Source organism: Pelmatolapia mariae, linkage group LG1 (assembly GCF_036321145.2).
Source record: "Pelmatolapia mariae isolate MD_Pm_ZW linkage group LG1, Pm_UMD_F_2, whole genome shotgun sequence".
NCBI classification, from domain to species: domain Eukaryota; kingdom Metazoa; phylum Chordata; class Actinopteri; order Cichliformes; family Cichlidae; genus Pelmatolapia; species Pelmatolapia mariae.
The window spans coordinates 20,195,788-20,213,883 of record NC_086227.1 but is presented as its reverse complement, the minus strand read 5'-3'; the positions used below and the strand labels follow the sequence as shown (position 1 = coordinate 20,213,883).

Below are 18,096 nucleotides of genomic sequence, written 5' to 3'. Positions count from 1 at the left end.
TTCACGATGGCTGTGTATCAGATGCCATTAGGAAGCAGCAGTTGTCAAAAATGAAAGTGGATACTTTTACAGCTAAGAACTCTCTGTATGTGTGACTCAAAAGCAAACTTGTGATTCATTACAGTAATGAAAGGCACATCTGGTATGCTTTGGTGATATGGAGTACACTATAAAAAGTCAATAACAAATGCATATAGGAGTAGATATGTCTGAGTTTGTTCAGAAAGCTCCCTTTGACCTAATTCTGTTGTTTGAGAAAAGATACTGGGATTGTACACCAGAGGAATGCCTAACTGCCACATCCATCCGCCCCTGTTTGCATCCTTTTCTCCCTTTTCACCCCTGCCCCCACCCCAAAGCCCACTCCAGGACACAAGTCTTTATCAAAGCAAAAGGGCTAACCCTGAAGCAAAGCCTGCCTTTAATCTTGGCCTGATTGTTAAGGCCTCCAATCTCCAGCCAGTGTGCGTGATATCTTTCTGCTGCTGCTTCTCCTTTAATTAAAACAGACATTGACAGAAGGATGTGGATTAGCAGTGCAATAGTGTGTTTACTTAAAATAATCGCAGTGTTTTCTCTCGACTGTGAGAACAAAAGGAAATTGTTGAAAAGCAGCCAAGGTCAAAGGTCATGTTTCAGTATTTGCCTTCTAATTTTTGTAAAAGTGGTATATGTAAGGATCGCTTTAAGATCTAGTTCTTTATCCTGCATCCTACTGAATGCAGTTCATCTTTAGTACACTTATTTTTCCAGCAGATTGGTTTTGACAGGTGCTGAGAGTTAAATGGTGTCGTCCACTTTGTAGCATTACTCAAAAAAAAGACAAAAAAAAAACACATGGAAATGAGCAATGGCAACATGCTTTCAAAGATTTAACATGCTGTATGCCTGAATAACTCCTGTCAAACCATAGTAGATATACCACACCAGATAAATTGGTTCCATGCCCTGAAAGATAAAACAGTAACCGTACATTTTTGCATTACTTATTTTATTTATTTAGTGAACAGAAACTAAATGAGGAATTCATAAAAATAAAGAATATATAGGTAAAGTATTTGCACTTTTTGTGAGTTTTGGTTTACAGTCAGAGATGCATTTTTTTAAACCCTTGTATAATATAATAAAATAATAAAACATCTTATATAGTATGACTTTGCAAAATAGGTTTGGACCAAATTTCAGTTGTCTGAAAGCTCTGAAATCAGCTTGCTTCTTTCTTAGGTGTATAAATGTGGGACTCGAGCTCAATGAATGCTAAAGATAAATAAAATACATTTAAATGCATGAGAAATTTTCCTATTGAATTCCTGAAGGACATTTTGACTAGTGAGAGTAATGGTATCAAATTGTCCTTTCTTTTTAAAATGCCCCCAACAGTTCTGAGGGAAAAAAAATGCTGTTAATTTAATCAAATAAGTGACCTTTTGAAAAAGAAATCAAAGAGGATTCATTAGCTTTAGTAAAGTTTGGCTGACAGCAGCTTTGAAAGGCAGATGCTGCTGCTGTGGCTTTTAATGAGCCAACCCTAATTAGGGAGCAACGCTGGAGCCTAGAGAAGGTGGTTGACTAGGAAAGGAGCCAATGGTAAATAAGCTCTCTTATTTACTTCCTCTGTGTGTAATGACAGCACAAATTTTTAATTAGAATCACAGGAAGGGTAAAGACAAAAATGTAAATCTTTATGTCACGCTGAATACAAACACAGAGCACGACAGGAAACAACAGTACATCACAAGAACAATATCCCAGCGACTGCCTCACCCCAGTAACCCCAACATCCCCGATTAGGGGTGGTTAGTAGGGGAGAGACGGAGAGGCAGAGAGAGAAAGTGGTCAGACAAAGGCATGCAGCTTAAAGACAGAAACCCTGACCTGCAGTTTTTTTAAGCTGTGATACAGAGAGGAAGGAGGGAGAGGGTGGGGGTGGGGTTAAGGCCAGCTCATGTGTCCCTCAAGCTGTTGATGTGTGCTTTCAGTCTGACTTAAGGCTATCGGGGTGAGCATGCTACTCAGCCACACACTACACGAGCACAATCATAACAAACAGGTTGGGTAAATATGTCAGAATCCGTGTTTGACAATGTTCAAATATACAGACACATGCGCACACACAGACATGTGCACGCACACACGGGACAAAGTCTAAAACTAACATGTGTCAGAGAGTTTAACCCCTGTTAGCCCGCTACCACCCTTGCCCGACCTATGATCCTAAATGGCAATAACGGAAATGAAACTAACCTCAGTAAAAAGCTGCTACGAAGAAAGCCCTCCATGTCAGCGTGTGGGGTTCTGGCAGGAGAAATCACAGAGAACCATTTTCACTATGAAATGAGTAATAATTAAACAAAAAAAAAAACAAGAAGAAGAAGAAAAAGAAGAAGGAGGAGGAAGGGAGAAAAGAAGGAAAGAAAGAAAGAAAACACAGAGATCATACATCTTCCTCATATGAGATCTTATGTCTTTAATTAAAGCAGAAATATGACTCGGAACCCATCCTGTCTTTTTATGATCTGACATCATTAATTATACCTCTTTCCATCCAGGGAGTGGATTTGCATACAACATCGCTTTGCACTGAGAGCCTGATGATATGTTTGCATCAAATAAACTCTGCCTACTGATCTCTATACAGACTGTTTCCACTGCTGTGCGCAGATATACGCATGTACATCCAGCAGTGTAACCGCAGATCCCAGAGCAGCCCTAGCCTGTTCAGAGTAGCCAGCGGTGGTCCAGCTGCAGCCCATGTGTAGCGAGGGTGCTGTGGCTTCTGGGAGCCCGGCCGCAAGGGGACCCGAGCTGGGATTCGCAGCGCCAATGAGGCAAAAGGATGTGGTCATGATGTCACCGCTTGCAGGGGTCGTTCAGAAGCTTTACCCACAAAAATACTGAAGACACATGTTTAAAATTGACTTACAACAGGTTTCCATTATCCTGTGTTATTGGCCTGTATATAATATGTGCTTTTATTGTGTTAAGATTGGCTGAAAATTGATTAGGACTTCCATGTGCTTCACTTTAAGTGGGAAAAACAGGCAGAAATTTCAAGGAACAGATTTGTCAGTGGAACTTTTACCCGTGGTTGAAAATGAAACGTCTCTCTGATCTCACAAGCCCAGTAAAGATGTTTCAGCCTCTGAAAATATGGTGAGGATATCTTGCAGAAATATTTTCGGCATTATAATAGGCCATTTCACTTCAACGCTTTATTTCTCCACTGTCCTTTTATTCATTTTGATATCTTTTAAATTCAAGGGCCGTAAAGACTTCATACCAAAATTCCTGTCGTGAAAATCACTACTTTTTAACACCATTGGAAAGAAAAACACTCCTTTCTGAAGTTATCCTCCTATAGCACTCCCTCATCATCATGAATAACACAAAACTCTACAGCAAATGACATCTCAGCCCTTAAACACCTTAAGTTTTAGTGACATGGGTGTAATTTGGCATTTTCTCCCCTTGCTCTCTTGGCTTATGAGACAAAGCCTCTGAGAGAATGGAAAGAATGAGCCGGGCCCAAGGACACTGTGCCTTTCAGTCTGGCCAGCACTTAGCAAGGCAGTGGATCCACAAGGCCCAGAGGGCTCAGCCGAGACTTTTCTCACAATAAGGTGTCTGGGGAGGCGGGAGTGGCATAGCCAGGGGCGCTGCTGCTCTGCTCTTTTCTGCACTCAGCTGGGCCCAGTGCACATAATACCATCACCACGCCAGAGCACACCAAGCCAGTGACAACGTGAGAAAACAACCGTCAAACAGTGCAGAGCAGATCAAGCGTGTCTCCTCACTTCTCTGAGTGCAAAAAGCACACATAGACTGCAGGCAGGCACACACAAACTAAAACAATTACCAATTCAAATATGAATTCACTGTGAAGCACAGTGAACACAAACAAAATCTAATACATGTATAAATAGTTTTTTTTTAAAACCTACACAACAGAAAAGGTTTAGAAATCTGAAACAAGCCAGGATGAGAATTAGATTAAAGAGCACTGTCTTTTTTTTTTTCACTTGTCACTGAGTCTATGTGTTTTACTGACACCTTAATCCTTCCGCTGACTTCTAAAAATAGTTGGGGTGAAAATTGAATAGATAAGGCTGTGCTCAGTTTCTATCTTTGTCGTTGGTTGTATTCCATAACCCTTGCTGTTTTACTCGACGTGCTTGTGTTTCCTCAGCTGTGCCTGCTGTCTGCAGTCCCATTGTGGTCAGCAACAACTGAGCTTAGGCTATGGAAGTAAAGGTGCGGTTTGGAGAGAAAAATGAAAAAAATGAAAAAACTAAGGAAAAAGTGACTGAGTTATATTGTCTTTGCTCTTGTCTGAATGCAGAATAAAAAAGTCTTTAAATTAAAGCTAGGCTGCAATTCAAGGGCAGGCTTTTTGGTGAGAAAGAAGCAGGGAGGATAGACATCACTAAGTTGGCCTGGCCCAGTCTGAGCAGTGCGGCAGCCCTTTCGAAGAATGAGCCTCTGCCAAAAGCTGCCTCTGCCTAACCAAGTCTCCCACCATCTGCAACAAATGTGCTCTATTAAAGCAGTACCATATGGACAACAAGCTAGCTATTAACACGGCTTCGGCACATCCCCTTAACCTAGCCCAGATTTCAAACTTCCAGTCAAATTGACTGCTGATTTAATGCACCGCCAGCAGCAATGTGGGTCTTGGCATGAGACAGAACTCTCAGTCTTCAGTCATTAACAGGCTCACATAGTGCGGGGTGCACAGCGAGACACAGAAGTTGGCTACACAGAACCAAAGAGTAACTGCATCCCAGGTTATTTGGTATATCCTTTAAATAAACCCCAATGAGAATGGATAGCAAGAGCATGCGCTGATCCAGAAACTCCAACCCTTTTAAGACAAGTAAACCAGAGCTCAAAACACTCTATTGTACTGAGTGGAAAGAAGCTTATGAAGTACATCTACCCACAGTGGCAGCCTAACTGGTTGCTTGTGTCTCAGTTGTTCCACAGTGATGGAGAGTGTATTTGCTCCCTCTGCATGGATCCAAAATGGCAGTGATTAACCCTGCAGGGTGTGGGGAGGGGGAGGCACTTTAATCCCTGTGGGCCAGGCGGCCATGTTGACACCTCTCCCTGCTCTGAGTCACAGAAGGACCCACCCACAGCTCACAAAGCCATGTTCTCTTCTCTTCGACCATGACGCCACAGCTACGAGCTCTCTGTTCTGTGACCCGGAGACAACACACACAAAATCAATTACAGTTCTGTGGTTTTTAACCCAAATCCAAAGTTCAGCAAATTTTGTTTATTTTTTGGGCTCTTGTCTCCGCAGCTTCGATACCGTACATAATTAGAGCAGAGACACATTTCTTCTCTAGGAAGCCTGAACATACACAGTCCTGTGGGCTTAAATAGGCCAAGTCTTCACAGCAGTCAAAACAATTGTAATTGTGCATGTTTTCTTTCATGTCCTTAAGTATGATTATTGTTGATTTTGGTGTGTAATTTTGCACCAACAACACCTATAAGTGGGTTGTGCCAAGGCTTTTTGGCCTTAAAGATGAGGTTATTGTTTCAGCATCTCTGTTAGTAGTGTCCCATGAAAACTGAAGTGATGCATTAAACGCTACCTGATGACAATCTAATTAAATAAGCCTTTCATTACTCTCAATGGAGCAGCAAAATATGTGAAAAGGTAGAACAGGTTTAAGAGGAGGGAGATCCGAATAGGAGGGAAAAAAGACCAAGCAATCTCAATGTCAACTCAACACCCAGACCCAGAGGCATGCACACAAACACACACAGACAGACACATATATACAACCTATGTTACCTTTACTAATGTTAATGGTATCCCAGTGACTCCCTACATCACCTAAAATACAATGCGCATATACATGCTTGCATAGAGGCGTGCACACGCATGCACACACACGCACACACACACCTCAGTCAGAGCTGCCAGATGAGTAGTGAATTAATTTGTGTGAGCCACTCCAACATTAGGAAGGTGTGTTGAAAGGTGTCTGCTCATGTTTCAAATTAAACGCGCTGCTGGTCAGCATTAGCACCTCGCCACCCGTCGGCAACTGACACTTAGGGGGATGGGGGGGTGGGTGGGGGTGGGTGGATGGTAGGGAGGAGGGGAGCCCATCCGCCGTTCACACTGGAATAATTAGAACATGTCAGGAAGAATTAATTTCCTCATTTTTCAAAAGGATACACAGAAATTACCATGTTATTATATGACAGGGTCCCTGGGAGGATTGGATTAAATTTGATTTCTTGCGCAGCCCACACAACAAATTAAAGTCATAAATAAGATGGAAAGAAGCGGGGCACAGAGCATATGTTTATGGCAATGAGTGAAGCCAAGGGAGCAGAAACAACTATCTTCATTTCATTTTATTTAAATCAGGCCGACACCGTGTGTCTGAATGACAGCACTTGCTAATGGGTCGAGATTAGAGGCTCCTTGATATTAACACAGCGATCCAACAACTCCAACTTAAAATCAATGGAACGTAAAGTGTGTATGATACTGGCTGAGCCTGCTATACACAGTTAACTAGATAAAAGCTTTCCCACAACAAAAACCTCACAAATACACTTGTTTTATTGAGCTTTGTCGACTTTTTCCTCACATTCTGATTTTCCTTTAAATATAGCCACACATTATGAAGCATACAGGGAAAAATACAGATGACAACATTTCAACTTGTCCAAGTCAAGTAAAGGCCTCAGCACCTTAAATTCACCATTAAAAAGAAGGTTAATAGCTCAGTGTCACTGTCCTACAGTGACTGGCATACTGATGGACAGATGACAACATGCTTTTGTAAGCTGACTCTGGTAACAATGTTCAGCCTCTTATGTGAATCATAAACAGACTGCTTTTCATATTGTGTGCTATGCGAGAGAAGATAAAAGAGCCACTGGGGGAGGTGGGAAAAAAAACAAATGCTTGCAAAAACATAATAAATGGCAATAAAATTATATCTTAAATTGAGGATGTGATTCATCCTAATTTAACGAGTATTCAGCTAACCCGATTTAATGCTCAGTACTTACACATATTTCATCTTGGGGCTCAGTTTGGACTTGTTAGCCGACTATTACAACTTAATACAGGCTTGCCTGGGAAGAGTTTTTCAGCTCTTTCAAAATGGGCTGTCATTAGAGCCTAGCACTCCCCTGGGCCCCACAAAGTTTAAATAATTTGCGAATCAATTAACTGGCTACTCTCAACGCAACAGGGATTCCACACTCCAGGGTCGTGGTGCATTATCAGTTGGAGACGATTCATGGCTTTTTGGGAGAAAAGTTCATGGTTGAAATCATTAATTCATTTTACAGGACTTTTAGTTATGCATTACTTTCCACAGCTGGGGTAGCAAGGAGATTAATAGCATGTTCTTTGGTCCTGTTTTCTGACGTGAATAGCTACTAGATGAAACTCTGTCCTACAGTGCGAGGGAACAGACTGTGAGAGGCAGGACGGCGGCCAAATCCATATTAGAATTTTATTCTTCCGAGAGTGAAATAAAGTCTGTCAAACGTTATAAAAAATAATAATAATATCAGAACAGAATAATCAGATCGCCAACAGTTAGTTTAGACCCTTCAAATGAGGTCATCCCCGAGCAATACAGAATGGGAGCTATTAATTAAATGCAGCGTATAGGAAGATAAATAAAGTTAAGCAGGTTTTACACATTCTTGCCAGGTAATGACATGTGCAGCAATTAGTTTTCCAAATTCACTCTGGGATTCTCTGAAGTAATTGAGGCTGATGGAATTAAAATCTTTGTTAGGCAGTCTTTGTCAAGCAGTCTCTGTTCAGCATATTGACCATAATCATTGCAGGGTCAGTGGACTGAAGAGGCTCATTTGATAAATAATAGATGGAGAGTAACCATTCAAAGGTTGTTCATTTTCATTTTGTGGTGAAGTGCTGTTTATTTAATTTCTGACAAACTGGCTCCCAACAACCTCCCCTTCAGTCTAGCCATCAATAGTGGGCTCAGCAGCGGTGAGACCGTGCGCCTGCGGCTTACTGGATAAATGGTGCATTTTAACAGAGAGCGTGTATGACCTGTTCTAGAGATTGTCTAACATACCCCTCAAGTGTTTTTTAAATGACTTTGCACGAGAGTAATCAAACACGTTGTATAAGCAACCAAACTAAATTACTTCAGCTCGTATTTTGAGCTTAATTAAACCTGTAGGTCGAAGGTTTTAAGATCGCATAAAGACCCAGATTAATGTCTCAAAAAGTGCGATGACACTACTGCTTGCCCACATGGGCGTCTTGTTGCATTTTCCTCTTTAACAAATAGTGACAGGTGCCTAATAGCATTCAATAACCATTAACCATGAGCACTTTACTGAGGAGTCTTTATTTCTTTACTTCAGGCATCAGTTCATTAACTACCAGACCTGAGTACAAGCATTTTCACAAGTACCCTGAGATGCTTGTGTCGTTTTGTGCTTGCAGATTTTGACAGCTATGCTGGTGCGTCTAGTGTAAAGATTGAAAACTATAAGTGGTTTCTTGATGATTTCAACAAAGGGATTATTATGGATCTTCCGTTAAAGGCAGAGCAAGATGTAAGTCCTAAAAACATTCAGTTTGAATTAACCCAGCCTTTGATAAGCTTACCCTGCTTCTGCTGGTTTTACTCTTTTATTTTTTTCATATATAGAAAAATCTGTAAATTAAGCCAGCCAGATTATGCAAAACATAGTACTCATAATATATCTATTCTATTTCCCACTAGTATTAAATCTATTTATTATATCGCAACAGTGCCTGCAAGTACTGAGAGCTTCTAATAACGCTGACTGATTAATTAGATGATCTACAGCCATACAAAGCACAACCTGGCTGTCTCAAAAATGCTAACAGGCAGCCACAGAGATAGATCGCTGGTAGGCAGGTGCGTGTTCATCTGAGCAGAAGGTACGTGCGTGGTGTGAAATGGTGTGATTAAACAATGGTAAATGGCCATGAACTTTGAATTCATAGCGACATTTCCAAGCTGTTATTGAAGAGCTTTCCAGTCACATTAATATGACTCCCATGATATCTCCAACTGACATTTGGAGGAAAAGAATAATAAAAACTTAGTTCCTCTCCTTTATTTGTTTAATATCTAAGATACATTTTTATTAGAAAACGTGCACGAGCAGCAGCTGCACAAAGGTTGTTAAAGTAATATCGATGCAGAAAAAGAACTGTAGTGTTTCTGTTATTTTAAGCAAAATGCCACATTTCGTAGAAACGGTCTTACTATATTGCTTTGAAAAATTTCACGTAAACCAGTTTTAAATTGATATTTCGGTTTACAAGCAGAGTTATACAATGCTTGATCTGTGACTCTGACGTGCTTTAAACATAGACCTGATACTGCTTTGGTATAAATGATAGCGCCCCTTTGGTACTTTGAGGATTAGCACTTATTTGTTATATATGTATTACAGGATTATCCATCATAATCTCACCCTCTTCTTTAACATCTCAGAGATCGTTAACAAGAATCATTAATGGAACGTAAGTCAACGCATTATTGTGTTATAATCGGACAGAAGAAAAGTTACATTATTTCCAATAATTTGAATTTAATTAGAAGAAACTGCATCCCTGTTAAAGAAAAATAGGCTGTTATACATAGTGGCGCAGCAGTGACGGCAACCAGTATTGTGCAAATGTTGACATTTATGGAAATTAAAACATCTTCTATATGTATATTTGTACAATTTCAGGAACTGCTGTCAAGATTAGAACTAAATTTAGACATAAAATATATAAATATACAAAATGTATAAACCCGCAATATTACTGTGAATTTGCTTTTAGCTAATGATATTTTAGATTTTACATCTTTGACTAGCAATACCCACACAAAGGTTTTGTTTGGGTGTGTGTATGTAGCTCATATAGTCTTTAAGATATTTTCATTCATTAGCAGAAAACCAGATTTAACCGTAAACCTGCAAAGCCCACGCAAAAAAATGGACTATAAGACACAAAAGCACAAAACAATAGTGGTGAAAAAGCTGTGAAAAAGAAAAGAATTCTGACTAACCACAAAATTAACTGAAGGAATATATGATGCAAGAAAAAAATAAGTGTGGAAAGGTGTGTCAGTAACTTTGGCCCTATATAACTGTCTAATTGTGCATACATTGTGTGCCTATCCAATTGTCCACTTCATTTAATGCAGGTGTTCAGTGTGGGTGAAAGACAGCAGGGGTGTATGAGACATGTGTGCAAGACAGAAACAGCTGAAGGGGCAAATTGATACTTACAAAAACTGAAAGACTCAATCCCCAGCTTCCAGCGATCACTGGTTGGTTGATTTTGAATTCATGTAAATAACCTGCAATATAATAAAGACAAAAAAAACATAGAAAAAAGCTATTAAGTTGTGTCTTTGTATGCAAAATATTGCATATGTTAAAGGCAATTTGTAATATAAAATCAGCATGGGTCTTAGATGGCTCTATTTACCTACATTAGAACAAACAGAGACCGAACAAGAGGAAGAAAATTGGGACCATATTGACTGCTGGCTCAGGGTCAGAGTTTCCACAGCTGAGTTAAAACAGCTTTGTTAGTGTCTGACCTCCACTCTTGACAGCTGTTACCAATAGGAATCAGTCTTAGACAATGTTTAAAATCTACTTCTCTGCTACCTCATTATTCTGTCTTCAAGTCCGCAGATTCCACTAATCAACAGTTTTCGTGTTCAGCAATTGTTTTATTTAATGTAGCTTTCTTTCATCAAGCATTGGCTGCTAATGATTTATTTAGGGGCCATGCTCAGCTAGTTTCAGCATCATGCTGAAGTGCTGCAACTTAAGAGCTCTGTTAGAAACTCTAGTGTAGAATAAGTGCACAGATTCAGGGGTCAGAGCCAACTCAAACTTAAATGTACCCACAGTTTAGAAGTAATAATTACAGAGCGAAAACAATTCAGTGATCAGAGCATATACTTTGGGAGATGAAAAAGCTCCAAGCTCATTCATGCTCATTTTCTCACATTATCTTGTTTTTAACAATAAGCCAAGATCTCATTACCAGCTTATTTATACAATTAGTCTGCCTCAACACCGCCAATTAAACAAGGCCAAGGGTTTTTTGAGGTCACGCTTAACTGATCTGTCACTAATTTGCTCTACAGCACCTCAGTCTTCTATTGCTGGGGCCAATAAGCCACCATCAACAAGACAGGATAAATATACTGACTACTGCTGCATTGTTGTCAGAGCACAGTACAGTCTGCTGCGTGGGAGGCTGGAGGGCTAGTAGAATGAGACAGATAAAGGCAAGAGTCGCAGACAGGTCTGAATGTGGTAGCCTTGAGGCTGGATGTGACAATGGGAGAGAGGGGACCCAGGTGACCCCAGCTGAATGGAAAGCTGTAACATACGGCAATGTACTGCTGCCACCATGACGGAAATCAATTTTCCTCAGAGAAAAATCCTTTTCACATTATAACAAGGCCTGTTTTTGATTATTATGATATAAGTAATGATGTAAGGTTTCATGTGACAGAAAAACATCCGTGAGGAATTCAGTTAAGTGACGACAAACTCAAGAAACGGTATTCTTGTTATGGCCTTATATGAATTACACCTCTGATTTCGAAGCCTGCTCCTGCCTTTTAAGTGCTGCTTCACTATTTCACTGCTGTGAACTATGCTCCAGCTGCAAACACCCACTCTTGTCCCCACATATACACAGGAATAAGTTATATTTGAAGCTATTCAGTATAGTACCGTCCCTGCCTGCTGGATAAACCACATATTTCATGGATGGTAATTCAATAAACAGTTTGTCTTTCTTTCCATTTGTCATCTGACTATAGGCTGAATTCCTGTTGCCTCTAAATAAAAGAGGGCTCTACTAATTACACATAGTAGATATTAACAAACCTTTGAATTCATAATTTGATGTTAATTGAGAACAATGGGGTAAATAATACATGGGGAGCTGAGTTCTTTATTCATGGTTATTTAAGATAATTATTTGTGTGAGAGGGGGAAAAAATTTATAATTGCAAATAATGAGTGAACCCAAATGATATTATAATGAAGCCAGTGTAGCAATCCCTGTGGTGTAATAAGAGTCGTGTCAACTGGCCTATTGTAGAGGCACGTAACAGCTCTTTTCCTGCTGTGAATTACACCTACAGGCAGGAAACATAAAACAGGCACCCTCCATTCCTAATTACAAGATCACAGACTTACTATGTACAATTTTAGTCAAACTCAAACTCAAATTTATTAGTCACACCACGTTTTTATGAACTTTCAATACATTTAACTGTTTATTTTAAATAAACAGTTACATTGAAAGAAAAATGCACAGTAAATTAGACCTTTCTGGACAACAATTTAAGGCTCAAAGCAAAGCACAAATACTGTTTTTCTGTTTAGAAATTTCATTGTAATGAAAATACTGGAGGTTTAGCTCATAGGTAGAAAAATCCAAACAGAGTGATGCAGCTAACATAGAAGGCATGAGCACAGAGAAATCTTTTTTCAAGGAGTGGCCTTTTCTCCATGTTCGGTTTGACAGAGCTACCACACACACAAGAAAATATGCACACACACTTATGTTACATTAAAAGTTTTTATATGAAAAGAAACAGCCATAAATTATGGTATATTTTTCCAGCACTGACATTTGCCAGCAACACACAAACACATATTTCAGAGTCCAAACAGCTGATGTGAAGCAAAACCGAGGACAGTACCTGATCCTACACTTTCTGTAAGTCAGGAGTACGCATTTGCTCTGATCACAACGCGTTTAAGTTCCAAGGTTAACCAATTAACACCGAAACCTGCCACTAGAAACTACCTCTGACTGCGTTACACATCGCATGTACTGCACGACTGCTAAAATTGGGATTTGAGGTCAAGCCTCTTATGTGCTGTGGAGGAACGCAGTTTTACTACCACAAGTCAGAAAGATTCACTTTTAAATCAACTGAACCTTTAAATTCGAGACATGTGTTTACTTATGGCGAGGGTTAAGCTTAATTTAATTTCCCCTATCCATAACAGAGAGCTGTGTTTTTTAAACCGTCATGTGACAGTGGCTCAGCACCAATAGAAAACACCACCACAACTATATACAGCAGAGGATACCAAAGAGGTTTTGTGTTTCATGTGCCTCTGTTAACTGTATATTGCAGTAATGCTATGTATGCACATGTTATATGTGCACATATGTGCATTTCACCTTCCTGTAGCCGTGTGTGGATATGCATGAGCAAGCCAAAACTTCTACTTCAACTTCTGTCTGGAATTCATCCAGATCTACAACATGTTAAAAAAAAATATCCTCCCAATCCTCCGTTCCAAATCCTTACTCTCCTCTGCGTCCAAACACACTAAAGTAGGAATTCTGCAGAGTTAGTTATTTTGACAATAGAGGTAATCTATGCCATCAGCAGGCTGCTCCCTACCTGGATGCACTGTGGTTATCTCTGCAAATGCAGCAGCCGCACAGTCAGTCAGACTGGGGACTGCATGGGGGAGTTTGGGATGCATTGGGGTGAGGCTATAACAGCAGCTATCCCAAGGGAAAATGGGGAAATGGGAGGAAGGGGAGGGTTGAGTGTTGAAGGCAAAGGTGTGAAGCAAAGAAGAACATCCTGGCTCAGAAAAGGCTGAAATAGTAATTGAACACAATTGAGCACGATTGTCTATTAAATATCCACTTCCATAAAGTCCATTCTGTACGTACTGTAGCATCTGCGAAATATGAAACAGCAGTGCATAATCTCCACAGACGAGAGGACATTACTCGTCAGGAAACACCTAAAGCACAGTTCATTCACTTCCTGCAGCTGTGATACGCTTCATACAGAAAAAATAAAAAGCCTGCCGCTGTGATGTCAGAAAGACAAAGAGTATTTCCGCAAGCGATCTATCATGTCATTGAGTAATTTGGTGTTGAAAACATGGCCGGTCACATGCCAACAGCTGTTTCATGCTCCAGCACACCACACAACTGTCACAACCGTACAAATCTCTCTTTTCTCTCTCTTTATCATTACCCTCCGTCTCTCTCAGACTTGCCCTTTTCGACGTCGGGTCGATCCCGTTTCTGATGCTGAACTTACAGCAGACTAGACACTCACAAAATGTCTAGCACCAGTGCGTCAAGAATGACAACCAGAGTGTCACTCCAGTTAAAACATCTTTGTCGAGTGTGAAACAGTGACCAGTATTTTGGCAGAGCTGAAATGCAGTAATGTCAGATAAAACTAGGGGAGAAAAAAAAAATCGCTCTCAAGCAACAGCTATTCTACCCAGAGGTTGTTAAAAGTAATGCTCTGATACAGATACAGTGCTGTGGCTGAACGAGGCTTTCATGTGCTGCTTGGCAAATACATTATCTGTCATTTCCTCGGCGTCAAATAACAAGAATAAAAGTCTATTTACTGAGCAACTGGGTTGAGGCAGGGTGAAGGGAGAGAAACGACCAGCAAGTAAAATGTTTTCCTCCGCGGTGGACGGCATTCAGTCCCCAGTGCTCCAAACATGCAGGCGTGCAACCTATCAATTCTCTTTGATTTTCTTTCACATATTCTTTACTCCAAAGACTGTAAAGACAGAACAACACAGAATAGCCTTGTCTTTTTGCACACTGATTAGGCCTCTTTTCTTAACTTCTGAAATACCCATTTTTTTTCCCCTTTCCACCCCCCCCTCCCCCCCTTTGTTCTCTGCCTTTCGTATTCGGTGTGGAGTTTTTGTTTTCGTGTATGTTGGGGGGCAGGGGCATGAAAACAAGTCTCTCTCTCTTTCTCTCCCAGGTAATGTGTTTATTTTCCTAGGTCCCATCTTCTAGTTTACTGCGTGGTGGTGTTTCTCCCCTCTTATCGCCTGGGCCTCGCGGGGCACTTTAGCCCCTCAAATCCTGTTCACCACATACTGGTTTTAGAATCTGTGAAATGAGTGCTAGAGAAGCGTGGCCACAATGTCTGCCTGTGTTGCTACTGGACTCAAATGGGCTTGGTGCTTTTTTTTTGTCCAGGGAGATGCATAAATGGAAGTTTTTAACACCTCAAAGGAGGCTGGGCCTTTGTGGAGCCACACTAGAGAAGCCTGCCAGTCTCCCGAGGAGGCAGACACACTGAGTGCTGCAGGACAAAGAGCTAGAGGAGCAGAATCAGCAGGGGCATCACTCTGCTTTGGGCACCAGACAAACACACACACACACACACACACACACACACACACACACACACACACACACACGTACACCCACATATATGGTTGCACTTACATACAGTACATAGCACACATGTGAACACTTCCACTCACACAAATATAACAAAGGGTGGAATGATTTGTATCTGAACTGCCTGTAAAGAAAAATAAAAACGATCCAAAGAAAATAGATATTTTAATAATTACTGTATATTTAAAATCTGAGAAATTAACCAGCAAATTCTTCTCACACCTGCAGTGCAACCTAGTTCCAGATAGAAAAGCAAACAGCCGCTGGCAGTAACAATATTATGAAAAGATATGAATATAAATACTGTATTTCCACTAGTTAAAATCCGCATACAGTGCTAACTGTAAATAGATTCATATGATTGTACAAACAGACACAATAAAAATATACAACCATCACACCATTTCCTACTTATTGATTTCAGCTCCACTGTTTGAAAATAACTTCCTCATTTCCATCCCAATTTTCCTTATTGAAATTCTTTTTTTATTCCCCGAGTACAGCCAAACAGCTGGCATTTACAATCAGTCTTTATGCTGTTTAGATGCCTACAATAAGCATTTAGATGCAAATATCTCTGCCTTGTACAAAGGACTTGCAACTTCTGTCAGAAGCAACATAATCAACCTGCAATTGTCTCCTGGCTCCAAGTGGTTTCCAGTGACAAGGCCTAAGCCGTAAGCATCTGTATTCAAATGATTCCCTATTTCAGGCACAGTTTAGTGTGGATATTTTCCAGCAGTACTGCACTGAAAATCAATCACATGGTGAATTAAACCAGAAAGGAAACAACTGATCCATAAATGATCAGGTTACAACAAGGCATTGGTGTCCACAAATTATTCAGTGTTCTCCTTGTTCGAGGAGAGGCAGGGATGCACTATTTGATTGTGGTTTTTTTCCACTGATGACTTGTGTTACTGTCGCACATTTTCGATTGGCAAAAGGAGGCTTAAGTTGACAAATGACTGCTTTAGTAGTAAGACCGGAACAATATAGGTGGACTACTTTAACTAAGGGCATGCGGGACACCTTTTCAGCATGATGCAGGTAACAAAGAAACATTGGAAAGGAATAAACTCTGTTTATTAATTATTAATACAAAGCAACATTTTACATCATAAAAACCTTCCAAAAGCTTCTTTTAGTTTTTACACTTTGGTTACTGAACCAACTGAATGATAGAAATAAAGCTAAGGAGATGCACAGCACTTAATTTAATGTAGAAAAAAATACCTAAAACCTGAATAAGATTTAAAGGTCATGTAAATAAATAACAAAGCCTTTAAGTGTACGCGGCCGTGCAGTAAATCTGATCAGGGCATGCGCTTTGCATTGACTTCATTGCCTCCATACAGTCATTTCAACAATTAACATTATAACCTCTGTTTTTATTTACAGTTGCAGAGGTCATGTTGTTTTTCCTTTCTTTTTTTAAAACCCACAATTAATAACAGCATTTGCAAATGCAAATGCTAAATGTCCATTTAGGAGGAGGAAAAATGATCAGTTTGAGAATATTTCTGCCTTCTTAATCTTCTAAAGAGGGAAATGATTTAAAAGGAGGACACAAATCTCCAGTGACATGGCAAGAGCTGTAGGGCAACCACCCACCCACCCCACCACCACCCCTTTTTTCATTCTCCCTTTCTCATCTCACTCATGTCTACCTCTTGCCCCCATCCCCATTTCTTTCTCCTCCTTATTTACCTCTCCCCCCCTTGTGGCATGAAGGGGTAGAAGGGCCAGGAGTCAGTGACAGGGGACTGAGAGTAGGGCTCCACTTGGCTTGTCCCCTCAGAGGAAACAAATGTAGTGTTTGAGCCACTGATCACTGGTATAATTGAGTTTAACACTCCTTTTCTGGATTAAAAAAGGGCCTTTGAAATGAAAGGTCAAATTACCTCTACAGTCAGGCAATAAATAAGTCAAACAAGGTAAGCGGTTCCTGCCAGCATATGTTAGTGGCAAATTTAATTAGTGAAAAAACAGGAAGCTCTTCCATTCTACACTGAATTATAAAAAGGCAGTGTCAGTCCCAGTTGTGCGGCAGCGAAATAGAAATATATACATTATCGCCTATCAATGAATCTTATCGCTTTTAAAAAAAATTGCACGCAAAATCCATTTAGTTCACACTATCTGCGCAATTGCATGAACACACAAACACCTTATGATTATACGATTACACGATTATGCGCATAACCAAATTAAACGTGGAAAATAATTGAGTCTGGATAAGATCCTTAGTTAGATTTGTTCTTCGCACTTGCATGATTTTTTTTCCCTATTATGTAAAACATCCTATAGGTCCATTGTTCATTGATTGCAGCACAAAGAAAGGAAATGGGCATAACGTAAGGCTGCAGTCTGGACTAGAAGCAAGCAAGGCACAGAACAAGAGAGAGAGAGAGAGAAAGAGAGAGAGACACACCACTCCTCTACACCCAACTAGCTACAATGTGGCCTTTGTGACATAATGCCCTCTGCACAGCAGATTGTGGAAAATAATCCAGAATTTACTGGTTTACATATCCAGCAATAACAACTGACATCACAACCTGTACCATATATTCCATGCTTCTGGACACTTTTCACATTTACTGCAGAATGAGGGGGGTAAGAAAAACATTGTCAGGCAGTTATTCCCATCATGTCCTGGGAGCCCATTACAGCATGGCACAAGCAGTGGTAAAACTGAGAAAGTCAGCAAGCTGAGGCTACATGCAGGCAGAGGGCTGGGGAGCACTTAGGCTCACAGTACAAACCTACTACACACTGTTAACTGCTGGAGAAAGATGTAGTTCAAACAAACACTTGGCACCTACAGATTATGTGTGTTTAAATTCTGGTAGCCA

The 18,096-nt window shown here is 40.3% G+C and overlaps 1 protein-coding gene across 3 annotated transcripts in view; it reads right to left on the bottom strand.

Annotated features, from left to right (window-relative positions):
* sox6 (SRY-box transcription factor 6) overlaps positions 1 to 18,096 on the bottom strand; it is a 124,066-nt gene that overhangs the window by 92,659 nt on the left and 13,311 nt on the right. For all 3 annotated transcript variants that reach the window (XM_063494612.1, XM_063494687.1, XM_063494528.1), the window contains exons 2-3: positions 10,285 to 10,355; positions 2,245 to 2,295 (exon numbers count right to left, since the gene is read on the bottom strand). In XM_063494612.1, the coding sequence (XP_063350682.1) occupies positions 2,245 to 2,279 (35 nt within the window). In that variant the 5' untranslated portion in view covers positions 2,280 to 2,295; positions 10,285 to 10,355. The remainder of the gene's footprint in view (positions 1 to 2,244; positions 2,296 to 10,284; positions 10,356 to 18,096) is intronic.